This window comes from Genypterus blacodes, unplaced genomic scaffold (genome assembly GCF_046128005.1).
Source record: "Genypterus blacodes isolate CSIRO-AG114 ecotype Tasmania unplaced genomic scaffold, CSIRO-AGI_Gbla_v1 ptg000056l_1, whole genome shotgun sequence".
NCBI classification, from domain to species: Eukaryota; Metazoa; Chordata; class Actinopteri; order Ophidiiformes; family Ophidiidae; genus Genypterus; species Genypterus blacodes.
In genome coordinates, this window is record NW_027466868.1 from 2,253,002 (window position 1) to 2,273,140 (window position 20,139).

Consider the following 20,139-nt stretch of genomic DNA (forward strand, 5'->3'; position numbering starts at 1 on the left):
GGATATTGTTGTCTGAACTTGTTCCTCTGTAGGTCGTCTCATTGTGTAGATGTTTGTGGTTCCCTTCCAGTTCTGTAGGTCTTTGAATTGGACCCTTATGGATCCATGAACACGTGTAAAAGCCTCTCTAAGCTCCTCGACATGAAACTATACGTATAGTTGGATACATATATTACGTTCTCTGTATGTTTTCATGGATCTCTATCCTAAAGTAACTTCCGGGTGCCTCTTCGTGTGACATTGCGGGATGCAGTGCAGATTGCCCGAGTCATCCGGGCCATTTGGGAACACGTGCCACAGTCTTAAAACTGTTGAGCAATGATCAGAGAGACAATGTACATCTGATCCTTACGTGTGGGTAAAGGTACTTGGGTTGAGGTTGTAAAGTGATATTACTGTTAAATTGCTGTACATTATTGTGTGAAATAGAATGTGCTGTTTGTTCACTTGGATTAAGCGCGATGAATGTATAAGATGATTTACAGAGATTTAAGATCAGGAAAATAATTGAGAAGCTGCTCTAAGCTTAATCTAAGTCATTTGAACCGTTTTTGTTTACTTTGATTGTTCCATCACTTTGTTCACTGATTGTAGAGATGCATCTATATTTTTGATTAACTTTTGTATTCCAGCTCGTTTTGTGTGTCTGGTTGAATATATTTGATGCATAAAAACTTTCCTGTTACTGTGTTGATTTCTGATGCTGTGATTGTGTGTTTGTGCGCATGTATCCTGAGAGAATGCGTGCGGCCGACACCCAGGAGGCACCGGCGTCATGGTAACAGATGGATGCTTGATGTGAATGCTTGTGAAGGCGAGATTGGAGGAAAAGGAGGAGAGGAAAAAAAAAAGTTGGGTCGGGAACTGACAAGGTGGCGCTCGGCCGTGACGAGAGCAAGCAATGCCTTCGCCATTTAGCGTCCATGCATGGAGGGAGGTAAGCAGTGGAGAGGGGGGGGGGGGAGTGAGGGATGCGGCACTGTGGGAATTCTGATAGCACCACTTACAGCCCGGCGGTTACATAAAAGGCTCGAGTGTCGATTCACCGTATTGGATTCTTCCCCTCCCCTACCAGCCACTGTAGGAAGCGGGGTGGGTTTCACACACGTGGCTTGACATGCGGACACACACACACACACACACACACGCGTTGTTTTGGTGTTGTGTGTACCCTGCCTTGCACGTGCGACTCCCGTGTAATTGTCTGGCTTGTAGGGGGGTGGGGGGATAACGGAGGCTGTTCACATCCTTATGGTTCATTTGGCATACATCACTGTCTCAGATGATAGGGATTAAAATGATCCAATGGGCTGAGCGCGTGTGTGAGGGAGGATAAAGGATGTGTGTAGCACTGAAAGATGCTGAAACGGTGAGGGAAAGTTGCCTAATTTTCCCTCTCCGGCGTGCTGCCATGGGTTTGCAGCTGCAGCACTTTTCAGCACGTGTATAAAATCATTCACATGTAGGAAACTGGCCAGATGTGCACGGCTCGACAAGTGAAGGAGCCCAGATTACGATCCTGCTTATTAATTGTTATCGGCGCTGGTCGCGTTTCCGTTCAGGTTGGCGCATTTTCCTTTCTTAGTCGAGTCGGGAGCAAGTTCCTGAATATTCATGCTCACATTTGCACAATACTGAGGGAAATGTGCGACATATCAGCGCTACGTGATACAAAAACAATGGTTCGCTTCCAGTTTTGTGCAAAATATCAGCACACTTTAAAACAGGACGGCAAAGGTCCAATGTGAATCTGCAGCGTTTCCTTTAAACACTCATTTCTCATAAGGACGACAATTTGACTGAATTTTCAAGTGGATTTCTCAGCTCTCTGTAGATTGGACTCTTTCGTACATTTTATGGGGTGACATTGCAAACTGGCAACAGATAAGAGAAGACACCCAGGTGTTGCCACAGGATAGAGATCCAGGAAAACACACAGAGGTTTCAGGGTCAAAGGTCGTAGGTGAACATATTTGAATCTCACTAAATGTAGAGGAGCTTTTAGAGGCTTTAACACGTGTTCATGGATCCCTCAGGGTTCCATTCTGCTGTAACACACACATATCGGCTATCTGCAGGGGACACAGGATACACTATGCACACACTCTTCACCCACTGTCGGTGTTCTGTTCCCCATTCAAACACACACACAGCCCGTCTGACAAGGCACTGTCCTAAACAAACATCCTCTCTCTCACACACACACACACACACACACACACACACACACACACACACACACACACACACACACACACACACACACACAGGTCTGCTTCAGTCTTCACAGGCGTCTTTTACTTGACAGTTGGGTGAAAAGGAAGAGCAGCGTGGGTGTGCGTGGGTGTTTGTGTGCATGCGGGGGTGTGCGTATGTGTGTGTGTGTGTGTGAGGGATGAGACCAAGGACAAATTGATGGTGGGGGGGTTGCGTTAGGTCCATTGAATAACAGCTGGAGGATGGCAAGTTTACCTCGATACTGGATCCTCTGCAGTGGTCACCAGTGCAAAGGATCTGTGTGTCTGTGTGTGTCAGTCAGTGCAGAGGTCACACACACACAGGCTCATTTCAATTCAGAGCGAGTCTGCTGGGGGATGTTTCATCACAGCAGGGGCACTGAGGCTTATACGATTTTACACACACACACACACATTTAAGGCTCTGTACATTTAAGAGATTGCAGTTTTATATGACTCAAAAGTGAACACGTTACTTTCTTAACTTTTAAACCAATCAGCGGCTTCTAAAAACTCTTCACTAATTGTGACTGATGTCCCTCTGAGGTGCTGAATGTGCTGTCACTGTACTTACTGTACTCGGCAGGTTTCTGATTCCCTCACTGTCCACAACGCTGTAAGGGCGAACAGCGATGTGGAGCTTTTGAGAGCCATCACACACACACACACACACACACACACACACACACACACACACACACACACACACACACACACTAACACACACACTCTGCATTCCAAACAATGCAGCTGAAACCTAATCCCTGCTTTGAATTCTCAGGTTTGTGTGTGTGTGGCCTCCCTCTTGACATCCACAACAATGACCCAGCCCCCAGCCCACTCTGTGCTCAGGTAATAGCTTTTAGGTGACTCAGCATTGGTAATTGATGTGTCCTGGAACTTTGAGAGTCACAGAAGCCCCTCTCCACTTTGCCTGTGTGTGTGTCTGTGTGTGAGACATCCTGACTATAGCGCCGTCGTGGTATGCATGGCTAAATCATCTAATTGCACAACCATGACATCCTGTTGGCATTGCCACACACATACACACACACACACATACTTCCTTAAAGGTGCAATAAATAACCAAGACGGCTCCCGGGCACCTCACACACCTGCAGGATCCACACACACATGCCATTATACATCTCGCACAGGAACGGTGAACTCCCTGCACTCTTATTTGGGAGTGGCCATAAATTATCTATTCCCCTCCGGTCGGGCTCCTGCTGGATTTTTAGCCTTTAATTATTAAGGGAGTCTAAGAGGAGAAAAGTGTAAAAATAATAAGAGATGAGCTGAAGTGTAACGCTGAATACAAATAATGTTTATGTTCTGAGAAGATAATCAACCGCTGACAATCTATGATTGCTTACTAATAACATAATTACATAGGCTGTAATTGGATCAGAATAGATGTAGAGGCTTTGGCCAATCCCTGGTGTGGATGCGTGTCACCATAGCAACAAAGTCTCAGGTCATCCGTAGGCCACATTGACATAGAATGTACGAAGAAGATAATGCTACTATGTACTATTTTAAATGGTAAATCAAATGAAAAATTATCTGAACAAAATTATTTGTACCCTTAACCTAACATGTTGTAGCCCCTTTGAGGTAATCACTGTAATCGTGCTCTTTCTGTAGCTCTGGATGAGACACTGCATTCCTCAGTTAGTGGTTTGTTCTGCTCTCAGGGTTGTTATACTGTTGGAGAAGCCTTGACCTTGGAAGTTCCTGTTGCGTACGCAGCCGTTGGCAAAGGGGGAATCTCTCTCTTGCTGTTGTCTTTGAAGGCTTCATTTTTATACAGACAGGGCTCATGCGACGCACCAGAATGATGTAAAGGCCCATTACATGCATACCAAGTCCTTTAAATAACCCTCAGCCACCAAAGTGTGCACATTGACCAATTTTAATTCATTTTAACAATTTGCAATTTATCAGACGATCGTCTTTGAAAATACAAGCATCAACGATTGAGCCTGCAATCAGCTGATGATGTTAACAATGTAAACAACATGCAAGGTTCACTACAAAACACTTAATGATGTATAGTTCATCTTAAAGGCATATTAGTTTTCCTTTCATTTGAATGTATTTATTTAGGTATTTATGTGTATAGTTATTTGTGATATGCTTATTAAATGTGTGTAAAATGTGATGAAGCCATATTATGAACACAATGTTACAAGACAAACTGGTCATAGGTTTGTGGTGAACAGATTGCCCGGGGCCCCTAAAACGCTTGGGCCAGCCCTGGCCAAAATCAGTACGAACCGTCATGAGGCAGCGGGGAGTGATTTAGTGATTTAGTGGCAGCATTGTTCGCTTCTCTCCTCCAGCACTTGACTTCACTGTGATTTGAGAAAGAGAGCGAGAGAGAGAGAGAGAGAGAGGAAAGGGGGAGGAGGAGCGGTGATTGAGCGCAAAGGGGGCCGGACTTTTCTCTCTCCGGCTCCCTATTAAGAGCAAACTTTGTGTTTTTGTTCTCCAAGTTCAGCTCGGTGCTCCGCAGCCCGCACACTGCTCCTCCGCTCTCCTCTTTCTTCTCCTCTGATGCTTTTGTTTGTTGGCTTGTTTTGCGCGTTATTCCTGGAGACCAGGAGGATGCGCTTTGGGGCGGAAGGCGCACTCAAAGTTTTTCCTCCGACCGCTCCGGGCTGCTTTTAGTGGAGATACACATACATGTTTTCACTCTATTTGGAATGAACAATGCTGCGGCTCCTTGGTGCTCTGACCGGGGGGAGGCTGCTCTTGCTGTGCGCCCTGCTCCTGGATGTGGTGCAGATGAGCGCCGGGCTCTCTGCTTTCACGGCTTTCTATCTTCCACCTGCGAACGGCTCGCTCCTCACACCTGCCCGGAGGACGGATGGGGTCGTGCGCACCGTTGACCGGATTTACCACGGAGGAGGAAAGGTGGGCTACCTGGTGTACCTGGATGAGAGCCGGTTCCAGCTTGACATGGAGAGGGATGAGTCGGTGCAGTCAGTCCTCGCTGAGATGGGGGACAGTTATGCGCCTCCGCCGCAGGAGTGCGTGTACCGGGGGACCGTGGACTCCAACCCGGAGTCTCTGGCCGTCTTCAACCTCTGCGGCGGGGGTCTGGAGGGCTTCTTCGCCGTGAACCACGCGCGCTACACCGTCACGCCTATCGTCAGGGCGAAGGGACACGAGCACGACGTGCGCGCGCTGCAGGACAAGGACGCGGACAGCGCGCTGCACGTCTTTACGCGCGAGAGCTTCAGCTTCGAGGCCATGAGGGACGGGCGCGAGAGCTGTGGCACGCGGGACGGGCTCCGGGGACGCCGGCGCAGAGGTCGCGGGAAGGGGGGACGCAGCGGACAGGAGGTCGACGCGGACGACCACGGCGCGCACGGGAGGAGACAGTGGAGCCGGTTCATCGGAGCGACCATGCCGGAGACCGGCAAGCGGCGAAAGAGGTCGGTCTCTCGCGCCCGGCACGTGGAACTGCTCCTTGTGGCGGACGAATCCATGATGAAGAAGTACGGCAAAGACCTGCACCACTACCTGCTCACCCTGGCCTCCGTCGCGTCCAAGCTGTACGGGCACGCCAGCATCGAGAACCCCATCCGGCTGTCGGTGGTGAAGGTGAGCACGGTCACAGAGAAGGAGAAGGGCCTGGAGGTGACCAAGAACGCGGCGGCGACGCTCAAGAGCTTCTGCAAGTGGCAGAACCAGCAGAACCCGCTGGACGACGACCACCAGCACCACCACGACGCCGCCATCCTCTTCACCAGGCAGGTAAACAAATAAACAAACCCCTCGCCGCCTCACCCCGCCCTCGCTCGCTCTGAGTGACGTAACGGTTTGTTTTTATTTTGATGGTCCACGCGCTGGCAGCTGACTCAAACATTTAACGTTAAAACGAACAAACCGTCAGTAAAGTGGTATTGGACACGCTCGTATTTCTTTTTACTGTTATTTGTCTTTAAATAAATCAACGTTCATATCTTCTGTCACACACACATGACGTAGCGATTCATATGCAGCTAGCATGTGTGGTATCTTGTTGGAAAGCAAGCTAGCTCACGCAGCAGCACGCGCTTGTTCAATTTATACCTACATTTAAATCAAATGAAAGTGCGTAAAACTTTTTGGGAACATTTTGCACGATAAGAAAAATATTTGGTAACTTACTAACAACATCAGATATGTTGGGTTTTTTGCGTAAGCTTAATGTAAATTAGTGTTGTTTCACACTTTAAGATGTGTTGGAATAAGATTTGTTGACGGTTGTTCCGGTGAAATTCACCTTGAGGTCAACTTCCTGTGACGTTGGCGTTCGTTGGTGCAGTCCGTCACAATGAATGACGTCCGGCAGGTGCAGCTAAAAGATGTAAACCCAGCGTAAGTGGTGACTTTGGGCCATGTGTTCATGATATTAATTCTCAAATGAAGGGTTAAGAGTCCACAGGTGTGCGTTTGAAGTGAATCAGCTATAATAACAGCCGGGTTCCATCCCTCCGTTTTTGTTTGTTTCTCTTTTTCCTCCGATTTCTCTCTCTTTCTCTCTTTCTGCTGAATCTCGTGTACGTAACGCAGCGCCGTGTCTGTGGAGCAGCCATAAGACAGCGTTTCCTGTGCCTGCTGTTTTTCTGGGCACGCTGCTCTGTCTCCAGCTCTCCCCTCCCAGTCCCCTGACGGCCGAAAGCCTCGGAGGCTGAGGCGCGAACCCGCTGCGTGCACGCCTTACATTCTTCCCATGGCAGGGGGAGGAGGAGGAGGAGGAGGATGGAGCTGAGACAAAACAAAACTGCTGCAGTTAATTAGGAAGTCATCACGCTCTCTGCTCTCCCCCCCCCCATCTCTCTCTGTCTCTCTTACTATTTCTCATCCTTTTCTTTTCCTCTGTCTGTCTGTGGTCTCCCTCACTCATTTTGTATGTGTCTCTCTCTGTTTCCTTCTTCCCCCTTGTCTTTATCGGACTCACTCACTCACTCACTCTGCATCTGTCTCTCTCCCCCCTTGTCTCTCTCTCTCGCTCTCTCTCTTTCTCTCTCTCTCTCTCTCTCTCTCTCTGTTTTTCCTTTCCCCCTTGTCTTTGTCTTTCTCACTCACTCACTTTCTCTGCGTTTTCTCTCTCTCCCCCTTGTCTCTCAGTCTCATTCTCTCACTCTCTCCCTCTCTCTCTGTTTGTCTCTCACTCTTCCTCTGTCTCTGGGCTGGAAGCTGTCAGAATAACAAACACCTCTACCCCTTCAGTCTTTCATCCCCCTCGCTCAGCATCCCTCTCTCCCTCCCTCTCTCCCTGGCTGGTCTGTAGCCGCAGGGCAGCACCAGCCAATCTCAATGCATTTTTCACCTCCTCTGGTGTGGCTCGGCGGCGGTTAGCTCCAGTTGACATGTCGGATCGCTCGCCTTGGATTGCGGCATGTTCGAGTCACGCGAGGTCTTGTCCCGGCTCGGGCGGACGAGCTGCCTGCTGCGGGGTTTCACAGATCTCCCATCACTGCCAACTTGGCACAGCAGCCAGGGCGTGCATACCTGAGGTCTGTAATCTGGCACAGTGGCAGGGTTCCTTTGTGCCAGGCACCTTGTGGCTCCTCGCTGACCCCAGAGACTGCTACACCTGCACAGGCAAGCCTGAAGGAGGCCTGACAGAGCACAGCGCCCCCCTCAGCTGGGAAGGGGTTGGACAGGGGGTCACAGGGTTCACCTACATTAGTGTCTATACATTCAGGGTTTGAACAGGATTCATCGGGTCATGGAGATCTTGGATAATTCATGGAAAAATAAACAGAATTTTGAATGATTTTTTTTCAAATTCTCATTTATAAGAATTTAAAATATAGAAAAATGTAATTGGATTAGAATCAAGCCAGGGTTGATATATGTCACCATAGCGACACTAAGGTCATCTGCAGGTCAAGCATTCACAAATTTGCATGTGGTTTACAGAACGCTTGAAGAAGACGATGCTGCTCTGCACGATGAGGCAAAATGACAGCAAACGTCCTTATTATCCACATTTGATCTAAATGTTCACTACTACAAATCAAACTATGATTCGTGAGTCACTTATGTTATAATAAGAAATAATAATAAAACCAAACAAGTTTCACACCTGACGAAGCAGCTTTTACTCAGAGGATTAGAAGCAATCAGAATCAAAACTAATGAGGGCTGAGATCGGGCATGTGACATGATTCAGCGAGCCCATATACAATGAGCTTTGTCGATTGTGCGTCTACACCAAGAAAGAATCTGAACATCATTCATCATCTACCACTCCCACGTCTGAATGTTGGAACACGGAGCAGAAATGTAATATGTGAGCAAGGCTGCTAGCATTCCAGGTAAGAATGGATGACAATTTCAGCCACCATCAGCATGGAGGAGGATTTATTTATTGAATTTATTGCAGTATCACGGTTTTAATGTGATTTTAAACATACTGAGAATTTCTTAGATTGTGTGCAGGTTGCAGATGATTATTAACCCAGTTAGGGTTTCTTTCCATGATAGTTAATACATTATCCCGCTCAGTTACGCATTACAAGCTTCCGCCAAGAAAAATAGTCTGTGCTATGTGCTGACTTCAAACGGAAACGTGACTGTAAATTGAAAAAAGAAAGAAAAAAAAGAATTGAAAAAAGAAATATCAAATATTAAGTTGTTTAGAGGCAGAAATGCTTCTCCCTTGTAGTGGGGCTGTTTTATTGAGTTGCACAAAGATGCCCCAAGACAGCAGTAATGGAAACTCTTGTGATACTAAGTCACTCTGCCATGAGAAACTTTGTTCACGTTTCAGTTTGTCTAACCATCAGTAATGAGAGCGGCGGTCAGCCAGGGGTCATAGGTTTACCCGTCACTCACAGATGAGCAGGAGAAAATCGGAACAGACGCCTCGAAAATCACGCTAAGGGGGATTCTTTAGCTCGGGCTGACCGATCGGTGCACAGAGCAAATAAGGTGAATGTTGGCGTTCCTGAGTCGTCGGCTCGAGTTGTGTTTACGCAAAAAAACGATGGAGGAAAGCGGAGCCGGTTTATGTGTTTTGAGCGAAAGCAGCGCCCTTAGCACGTCTGTGGTACATGTTAAGAGGTTTGTTTTTCCTGGAAAAAACAAATAATCTCACTTTCACTCGGTCATCCATCATCCGTCAGAGGAGGAATGCCGGGAGGAGGCGTAACATTTTTCACATCGCGGATGTTGCATTTCGGCACACAATTCGGCATTGTGCGAACGGGATGTCGCGACTCGTGTTTCGTGGACAGAGAGCCAGTGTGAAAGTCAGGTGCTGCATTCCCAGCGAAAAAAGTAAATAATTATGATATATGAGCGAGGCGAAGGGTGTAACGTGACCGTACGCTCGCATCTTCCTGTCTTAAAGTGACAGTGCACTATTCACTGGTCAATGTCTTGAATGGAGAGATCGTATTCATATCAAATTGAATTCCCATGGTTGAGTAAGAGGATTTTGAGTTGTGATTGGGAATGTGTAATGTTGCAGTGAGAAATAATGTGCACCAATACAAATATCAACGACTTGATTTATGGTCAAAATAATCAATGACAGCCCTAAATACAGCACTACCCTACCAAAGGTTTTGTCATGTTATGTCGAGCCCAATCTGGCTCGACATAGAGATTGATTTTAAGGGTTTTTCCTGAATCCGAGTGTTTCCAGTGTTTCCTCTTTTCCCTATTGTAATGATTGATCTATCGTTGGGGTCGATCCTGATTTATGCCAACCGCTGAACTTGAACTAAAGCTCATTCAGGATGTCGGGCCTGTGTAGTAAGCCCGGCTCATTGTTCAGAGACTAGAGGGGTCAGCGGGGTCCCATCCATTTGTGGTCGGTTCCAATTACTGGGCGCCGAAAATCCCGTGCCAGCAGTGAGATGACCCGCGTGGCTCCATCGCCCAGATCCACGCATGCCAGCAGCGGGACGACACAGCGGTTGCAGTGCCCCTCAGAGTGCGACCCGTGGGAATGTTAAACGTTAGGTAACGGCCATGTTGGTGTTTGCGAGCTCGCAGCGCACACAAAGCCTCGCTGTGAGGTGCTGGCGTGCCGTGCACTGTTTGATTTCACATTTTGCTTCTTGCTGAAATACTGCAAATATTTGGACAGACGTCGCTGGCAGCTGCTTGTGATGCGTGATAGTGAAACGCTGACTTTCTCAACCCGGGTTGAGCTTCAGTTCACTTTCACACAAACACCTCACCTATGTGTGTTTGGTCCTTTGGTCTTGTTTGGCCTTGGAAGCGGTATGAGCTCTTCTAAGTGTTGTTTTTCATAATTTCTCTCCTTTCCTCCTCTCCTCGTCTTGCCTCCTCTCCCCTCGCCTCCTCGCAGTAATCCTGTGTTTGTGTAGGATGAAGTGTACATTTCCCAGCCCGAGCTCGGTCTGGGCTCCTCCCTCTATTTGTTTTTGCGGCTCCTGATATTTCACACGTGCGCTGTTTGATCTGCTGCAGACGCCGCCCGGATCCAAACCCTCGACCCCGAGCCTGATGGCAAGCGTGCGTGGTCACAGAGTTCACTGCCTGGTAACAACGCCAGCTTCAGCCTCCTCAGAGAAAGTATTGATATGAGCTGATAGTGATTTATAATCCATAGGCTCCGTAGGGGCGCGGGCCAATCCCTGGTCTGAATGTGTGTCACCATGGCAACATAGTCTCAGGTCATGTGCATGTGCTTTACGGCAAGTATGAAGAAGACGATGGCCGATGCTTGGTCTTATCGTCCAAGTTTAATCTAAACGTTTACCATAACAGATCAAACTATGATGTCATTTATGTGGTTGAAGCTTCACGTTTTATCTCCATTATTCAAACAGTTATGGTTTAGCGGTGAAAATCTGAGCAAGTGCTGTTTAACTTTGATTGCACACACACACACACACACACACACACACACACACACCTCAGGTAATCCTCGCACCTTTCCTTCCTTCCTCCTGTTATTCCCTCTGTTCCTCTCTTTAATTTCCCGCCCCTCCCTCCTCTTGTTTGTCTTGGCTCTCTCTCTCTCCCTCCCTCTTTTGTGTCTGTGAGAGTCTGTCCATCTTTATCTTGGCGGCGAGATGAGAACAGACAGGGAGGTTTCACGTAAACACAGGCGTGAGTTTCGCGGCCGTTCCTGCTATTTCTGGCGTGTCAGTGTTTGATGCCTGCTTTTCACCTGCGTGCTTCCCACGTTGATTAAGGAGAGTTCCCATAACGGGAGCGAGGGGCGAGGGAGCGAGGGAGACAAATGAAATGACAGCCGGGGTGAAGGAGTGTGGGAAGAGTGAAAATATGAGGCATCACTCTGACAAACAAACAAGGGTCCTTCATTGTTTCTGCTGCTCATGTGCCTGCAGAAAAGTCACCAAAAACCACAGTGTTTGACTTCCCTTTGTCCCACTTCTCTCTCTCTCTCTCTCTCTCTCTGTCTCTCTCTCTCTCTCTCTCTCTCTCTCTGACTCTCTCTCTCTCTGACTCTCTCTCTTACTGACTCTCTCCCTGTGTCTCTCTCTCTCATTATGTGCAAGCTTCTGTATGTTTACAAAAACATTTACGTTGGCCCCATGGTTACAGCATTGGGTCATGTCTGAATGGGTGCATCATGAAATAGATGTTGTAAATGAGCCTCGGCGCTCTTTTAATGTCCTCATTAAGGTTTCAAATGCAACATTCTGATTCAATTAGATCATGAGAAAACAACACATGTGTTGGTGGTTGGCGTCACCAGCATGTGCTGGACTCTCCCTCGCCCTGTCTAACCCTGCACGGCCGTGGCATGTTTGAATATGAGCAAAAAACACAAGGCGCTATTATCTCAGCGCATATTTGCATCTGTGAATACTGAAAATCACCAGAGGCGCCTGAAAGGTTAGCCAGCATTGTGCCATGATGTGTGTGTGTGTGTGTGTGTGAAAGGGGCTGTAGTCTCTCCCTCTCTCTCTCTCCCTGTGTCTGTTTTGCTCTCTTATTATGTGCAAGCTTCTGTATGTTTACAAGAACATTAACATACAGTAATGTAGTGTGTGTGTGTGTGTGTGTGTGTGTGTGTGTGTGAGAGAGTGAGTGAGTGTGGGCACTGCCCAGTCAGTCATGTGTGAGTCCAGAACACAAGGCAGTTTGTTCTGGGTAAACACCCCCACCCCCCTCCCCTAAGAGGCTGTCACACATTACCCAGCAGGCCTGTCAGCGCCACTTAACATGACGATTCATCCTCCCAACGGGACGTGTGTGTATGTGTGTCCGTGTGTGTGTCCATTTCCGTTCCATGAATGTCCATCTGTGCACATGCTCGACTGTTTTCCTGCTGTGTGTGTGTGTGTGTGTGTGTGTGTGTGTGTGTGTGTGTGTGTGTGTGTGTGTGTGTGTGTGTGTGTGTGTGTGTGAGAGCACGTGCAATCTGAGGTGACTGTATGAGTGAGATTGATCTCTGTACACAGCAGGGCCAGGCACCCTGAGGCCTCATCTGTACTGATGTGTGTGAATCAAAACATACCCCTCTCTGTCTCTCTCTCTCTCTCTCTCTCTCTCTCTCTCTCTCTGTCTCTCTCTCTCTCTCTCTCTCTCTCTCTCTCTGAGCAGCTTCATCATTAGATCTCTCTTGTTCTGTTTAGTCACGAGTTGTTGCCGCTCCACTAACCCCAGCTGTTTCCTCCCTGCAGGACCTGTGCGGTCACCACTCCTGCGACACGCTGGGCATGGCCGACGTCAGCACCATCTGCTCCCCGGAGAGGAGCTGCGCCGTCATCGAGGACGACGGGCTTCACGCCGCCTTCACCGTGGCGCACGAGATCGGTAGGCACGGAGACGAGCGCCGATACACGCCACGGCACGCACAGAGGAATGCACGCCATCCCTGGGCACATTCCGCTCGTTGCTACCCCGCCGCTGTTTGTCTGCTGTCATCCGTGTGATACCTGAGCGCGTTTTCATTCTCTCTTGCGTGACAGACGTCTCAAACCAAGACAACCACCAGCACATCTTTATCTTCTTCTGTCTTGTTTTCCTCTCAGCCCGTCACTCTTCCCTGCCTTTCGTGAGAGGAACAAAAGCAAATACTTTATAGATCCATGAAAACATACACAGGGTTCAGGGTTCAGGAAAGCACTTTATGACTTTCTAACTAAACTTCTAACTTACTTGAACGCCAAATATCCTCTAGAAAAAACCTTAAACTTACACATTCATTTAATTTCAATGACGCTGACGTAGTTTAGACGTTGTTTGCATTTCCATCAGAAATGCATTCACCATTCCCATCAAGCATTTTCCCATTCCATGTGGCACATCAAAATGTCCTTGTCTCATGACTATAACCTCCCTCCGTCTTTGTCCCAGGCCACCTGCTGGGTTTGTCCCACGACGACTCCAAGTTCTGCGAGGAGCGATTCGGCGTCAACAGCGACAAACGGCTCATGTCCTCCATCCTCACCTCCATCGACGCCTCCAAACCCTGGAGCCGCTGCACCTCCGCCACCATCACCGACTTCTTTGACGACGGCAACGGTGAGTCCTGTAGGGCGAGGGAGGCGGTCGGCTCACAGATGCTCGCCATCGCAGAAAGCAGAATTGCTGTAATCTCTGGTTAGAGCTGGTGCCGTGCCAGCATCAGACAGATGATGAGGCACGTTTCGCTCTGTTCTTTCATATGTTTCCACTTATGAGAGCCAGATGAGTTTTGTTGGTTGACGTTTTGCTTAGCAACACCGCCGCTGTCAGCAGAATTCGTGTTCCAGCACTTCAGTGAGTGACGCCCGGTGTGAAAGGTATTCAGCACGAGGCAACCGGGAGCTGATACAGAACTCAGGTTGTCATTGCAAACACGCTGCAGCACATCGAGGTGAAACCTCTCGCTACATTAACACACACACACACACACACTTTACTGCTCAGACTCAGCGTCGGGATGTTGATCACTTTTTTTATAGGCCTTAATTATAATTGATTGCTACAAACACAAAGAACATCAAAACCAGATGATTTAGAGGACTTCCAGGTTGTCTGAAGAACACTGAGTAGCACTATGCAAAAGGAAGGGGGATATTTATAGTCCTTACAAGCATTAAGTCCCTCCCAGCTGCCCTGGGTGGAGGAGCTCTAGCAGAGCATCAAGCTTCTCTTAGCCAGAAATCGGGCTTCACAGGCCGAATGAACAGAGAGCAGTAAACAGAACTAGAGACTAGAAACCAGCAGAACTGGGTCACATAGACACAAACACTGACATGACAGAACACCTAAAGGAAACATCTGGTAACCACACATTTGAACTAAAGTAATGACTGCAGGTACAAATGCAGGTTTTCAGTGTTTTTTTGCTGTTAAATCAAGACGTGCTTCACAATCTGACTGAATGAACTCAGTAGCAACAAATGTGCAGACGGGGTAAAAGTATTTTCCCCTGCGGCTCCAGCGGTGGTTGGTTGAGCTACATGCTGCCGTTCTCTCTCTGATGGGGTCGATTCAGGTCAACCACATTTTGGATAATTGGGTCTAATTACTCTCGTCTGACCGTCTGATTGACTGTCGGCAAAGAGCGCCTCCAATTCCCGGGCATGCTGGTTCATGCTGTCATGTGGTGCTGGGATCCACATGCCAGTGAGCTGTGTTGTTTGAACCCTTCCTGACTCTGGTTGCTGGGTCAGAGCTCGGTTCCTCGGAATTGAGCGAACCCATAAAGACCTCAACTTCAGACTCAATTTTGAAATTCCTTTCTTTTTTTCTGTTTGCTCACAGCCGAGTGTCTGCTGGACAACCCTCGCCAACCCCTGCTGGGCCCCGAGGAGCTACCGGGGCAGAGCTACGACGCCGTCCGGCAGTGCCGCCTGGCTTTCGGCCCCGAGTACACGGTGTGCCCCGGCATGGACGTGTGCTCGCGGCTTTGGTGCGCGGTGATTCGCCAGGGGCAGATGGTGTGTCTGACCAAGAAGCTGCCAGCCGTGGAGGGGACGCCATGCGGCAAGGGACGCATCTGCCTGCAGGGGAAATGTGTGGACAAGACTCGCAAGAGGCACTACTCGGTAAGATGGAGGGAGGGATGGGGAAAGATACAATGTCAACCAACAGGTTAATGTCTGGTGCCAAAATGAGGATTGCGGGTAGTTTCACAGATGCATCCCAGTCACAACAGCGGTAAGCGCCTTGTAGATTAGAGACTATGAGGTAATCTGATACACATGTGCGCCAATCGCCGTGCTGTACGTCATCACGCAGAGAGCAGCACACTCAAAGGACATTTCTGACATGCATTCCCAAAGAGTTCACATGTTATTGGGGTAATCGTTATGAGGGTGGGGCGATGAAGAATGACTTTACAACCCGCATAGATGAAAAACCAAGAAATAAGCTCGACATGGGAGGGGACGAGAGAGAGAGGGAGGGAAAGGAGGGAGAGTGGTAATGTGGTAATGTGATCGATGACTTCATTGGGAGGTCTAATTTATTTATGCCACTGATGAGCTGTGTGTATGATTTGTCCTGTTAGCCTTATTTAAACACATCGAAACTCAATTTGGCCTTAATGACTTTAGGACCGAGTGTGTGTGTGTGTGTGTGTGTGTGTCGGAGTGTAAAAGGAGGTGAAAGGGGGGAAAGAATGTTCCCTTTGTGTTTATTTGTCACATGACACATGAACAGTCTGACTTCGCTCTTGGCAGGCGATCATTTGCATGGACCGGCCCCAGATTCTGACTCACTATGTTTTTGCTGCCTTGTGTGTTGAGCGATTTGCTGCTCTGAGCCTCAACCGCTGGCTTTACAATATTTAAGCCTCTATAGAATTCTATAAGTGTGACAGCAGATTAACCACTTCAGCACAGAGAGGGAAACTCTGCCTTTATATTTATTGTTCTACTGAGCTCATTCTAACAGTCAGCATCTCATATAATACATGGTTTTCAACAGGAGAGCTGCAGCAATAAACCTGGAACATTGACAGTGCAGATTGTTGTTGTTGTATGTCTTGAGACGCCTCATGAAGCTCAGCCTGCCGCTCACTGCTAAACACATGAACGCGTTGTAAAAATGCGATCCCAACAGTCAGATGATCCAGAGACAGGAGCGCTCAGTTTTCAGATTAATATACAGATTTAATGTCTAAATCCAATAGAAAAAAAGGAAACAAATCTTGCTTTAAGTCACGTTAACCGTGGAAAAATGCTGCTACAAGGGGAACATTAATAAATTAACTATATCTGTGAAGGAGTTCTATCATTCTTCTGCCATTCCAGTCATTTTATCACAATGACTCATAGGTTACTGCCTGGATGAATGGAAAGGAATCTGTGTTTTGTTCCAAGCACCTGATGGAAACACGTGAGCTCCCAGATCAGATCAGAACCTGAGAAGATTTTTCACCGCCTGATTTTTATCACACTTGGATCGACTCGATATGTTTGTCTTTCCTCAGCCCTGAGTGTTCTTCTATAATCTCTCTCTAGAGGGGTTTTCCTGCGACACGTGGCGTCCATCATGTCTGATAAGCACTAATTGTCCTCTCTTCGACTTTCCTCTCTATCCTCTCTTATCTCCGATCTCTCCTTTGCTGTCCCCTATGTCCTCTCTCTCCCTTCCTGGCTTCTTCCTCCCTCTCCCAGGCGTCAAACCACGGCAGCTGGAGTTCGTGGGGTCCTTGGGGTTCGTGCTCCAGGAGCTGCGGGGGCGGTGTGCAGTTCGGCCAGCGCCTGTGCAACAACCCGCCGCCTCGAAACAACGGCCGCTACTGCACGGGCAAAAGAGCCATCTATAAGTCCTGCAACGTCATGCCGTGTCCAGCATCCAGTGAGTGTGGCGGCCTTACGGCCAGAAGTTTACTTACTTAAGAAGCCAAGAAAGTCCTACAGTCTCTCATGTTGATCTTGAACTTTACACAGGTAAGAGTTACCGCCATGAGCAGTGTGAGGTTCGCAACGGCCCCCAGACGGATCCGAAGGGAGTGAAAACCTTTGTGGAGTGGGTGCCTAAGTACGCAGGAGTCCTCCCGAAAGATGTCTGCAAGCTGACCTGCAGGGCCAAAGGGACGGGGTATTATGTGGTGTTCTCTCAGAGGGTGAGTTCAGGCGTAGTGCTCAACAATAAAACGTACACAGTGCAGAAATATAGATAGTAATGGTGAGTTTTTTTATCTGTAGGTGATAGATGGGACAGAGTGTCGCCCGTACAGCAGCTCGGTATGCGTGAAGGGGAAATGCATCCGGACAGGCTGCGACGGCATCATCGGCTCCAAGCTCCAATTTGACAAGTGTGGAATCTGCGGAGGCGACAGCACGGGCTGCATACGAGTGGTGGGAAACTTTACCAAGAGGAGGTAAGAAGAACAGCAGAGGGTATTCTCAATTCAAAAAGAAAGGTTGTAGACTTATCTCTGTCCTTTGTCTCTTGTTGAACAGTAAAGGCTACACTGATGTAGTGAAGATCCCCACAGGCTCCACCCACATCAAGGTTCGGCAGCACAAAGCTAAGGACCAAACCCGCTACACTGCCTACCTGGCCATGCGACGGCCCAGCGGCGAATACCTCCTGAACGGCAAGTTCATGATCTCCACCTCGGAGACGATCATTCCGCTCATCGGCTCTGTGCTCAACTACAGCGGTTGGAGCCAGAGGGATGAGTGGCTTCACAGCATGGGGCCCGGGGCCATTCAGGAAGCTCTACTGGTGCAGATTCTAGCAACAGATGCCAAAAAGCCCCTGGATATTCGTTACAGCTTCTACATGCCTCGAAGGATGACTCCTCTGCAGCAAGTGCCAATCATCCCCAACTCAAAGTTGATACCTTCACATAGCAGTACGACGGTCTCAACCATTACTAAAACAACCACAAGTGTCACCACTACATCCTCTGATCCTCCCGTCCTGGAACCAGGGCCACCTACAGCCCCTAGTCCCTCCACCGCACCTCCAGGACCCCAGTGGGTAACAGGGTCCTGGATGACCTGCTCTAGGACTTGTGACACAGGCTGGCAGAGCCGCACAGTGCAGTGTAAGGAACAAAGCGGAAAAATGTCCAAGGGCTGCGTCCTGGCCGCCCGGCCCTCGGCCTTCAGACACTGTCTGGTGAGGAAATGTTGAGACGGAGAGACAAAGCAGATAATCTTTAAATCTAGAAAGGTCTTGAGTGCTGGATGTAGGACAATGACTTTAAGAACCTTAACAGGACTTGAATAAGAGCTGAAGACAGCTGGGCCCCTTTTCCATCGGGGCTGGTGCCAGAGCTGGAGCCAACTGAGAACCGAGTCTTTCCACCGTGAAACACTGGAAAAAAAATATGTTCTCATGCCAACTTTTTGTTAAAAGAACCTGTTGCCGTTTTCCAATTTAGAAATTCTTGTTCTGGAACCAATTCTGTTCAAGGTGCTATCTAGCAAAACGACCCACATTTCCGACTAACTGTTGTGGCAGTATTGTAAGGGTAGAATAAGACGCTGTTCATGATGTCATCACGGTTTGTCGCTGTTGTTTTCCCCAACTTTCGGTTGAAAAGCGGCAACAGAGACTCTGTGACAGTTCGGCCCATCTATGTGCCAGAGAAGATGTACTGTAAACTGAGGACAATTCCAGTATGAGGGGGAGGATTTGTGCTACGAGGACATTAAGTGACTGACTGTCTTCACTTCGGTCTCTTTGGTAGTCACACCCCTTCACACGTTTCCTTTGTTTGTCAACTCGTGTCCTCATCTCAGTTCTCGACACTTGACCTATCTTAATCCATCCAACTGTCCAGGTTCCTGTTTGGACTGGAACAAATACCAGGAAGCAAAATGAGGAGGAGGAGGAGGTGGACGGTGGAAAAGACCGAACATAAACCAGTTCCTGTAGCAATGACAACACCTGGAAGCCGTCGTAAAGAGAGCGTACCAACGTACAGCTCCAAACAGAGATTCTGGGGACACAAGACGCATTAAGACAATGATTACTGTGTCAGTGTACGATACAAAGCTAGGATCCTCAACTCGGGTAGAACGTTCTCCCCAAGAACACGAGCAGTGATTGTATGGGTGGTGATGTTTGGAGGGCAGTACTGTAGCCTACAGAGGACGAACTTTACAGCTGTTAAAGTGACCGAGACACTCCATAACATAAAGGGAGGTTACTGAGTGGAAACAGGTTTGGGGCAATGCTTGATATTGAGTGTGTATGTGTGGTGTGTGTGTGTGTGTGTGTGTGCGTGCATGTTGTGCCAGCACATTGACGTAACCTCTCCTGTGTTTAAAGCACATGTGTACCATGAACATGTGTGAGACGACAATGTCTTCCTTCTCCTTCATTGTAGTTATTCTGCCAGTGCTGATTTTATCTTCTGTCTTTCATAAAGATTGTTTCATGTATTCACGTAGGAGACAAAAACAACTAATGTGACAATGTGCGCTGGACTCACGCAACGACAGCAAGATGCTAGCCAACACATTCAGCGAAGGGACGCACCAGCCGGTGTATGAAAATGACATCAAACTATATCACTGTGTTTGTTTCTTTGTACGTTGTCTCATTGTGTAGATGTCTGTGCTTCTCTTCCAGGTCTGTAGATCTTTGAATGTGTGTTGAACGTGTTCCTCTCGACCTCTGGAAGCCTCTCAAAGCTCCTTTACATGAAGCTATAACTTTAGCTAGAAACAAACATGTTCACTAAGGAGCTTTGATCCTAAAACCTCTGTATGTTTTCATGGATCTATAGTAACTTCCAGGTGCCTTCTCACATCAGTTGGCAGATATCTCCAGAATGTTACAACAAAAAATGGAGAGGGACATCAGCAAACTCGTTCACGTCTTTACGTTCGGTGGAATCACCTGTCTGTTGCTTTAACCTTAGCGTCCTTTTGCAATTCAACTCTTTCTCTTTCGAACATTCCCCGGTCAGTTCTTCACGTTTCTTACTCATTCACAGATTGAACATCATCGCAACCTAAAGAATGTTGGTGTGAGTGTTAAGAAG

The 20,139-nt window shown here is 48.2% G+C and overlaps 1 protein-coding gene across 1 annotated transcript; it reads left to right on the top strand.

The window, feature by feature from the left end:
* The first annotated feature begins 2,641 nt into the window (after positions 1 to 2,641).
* On the top strand, positions 2,642 to 20,139 carry adamts5 (ADAM metallopeptidase with thrombospondin type 1 motif, 5 (aggrecanase-2)). The gene is made up of 8 exons (XM_076152516.1): positions 2,642 to 6,002; positions 12,875 to 13,007; positions 13,551 to 13,718; positions 14,946 to 15,229; positions 16,805 to 16,988; positions 17,081 to 17,256; positions 17,339 to 17,514; positions 17,597 to 20,139. Exons 1-8 carry the CDS (start codon positions 4,953 to 4,955, stop codon positions 18,276 to 18,278), a joined length of 2,853 nt encoding a protein of 950 aa, XP_076008631.1. The 5' UTR covers positions 2,642 to 4,952; the 3' UTR covers positions 18,279 to 20,139.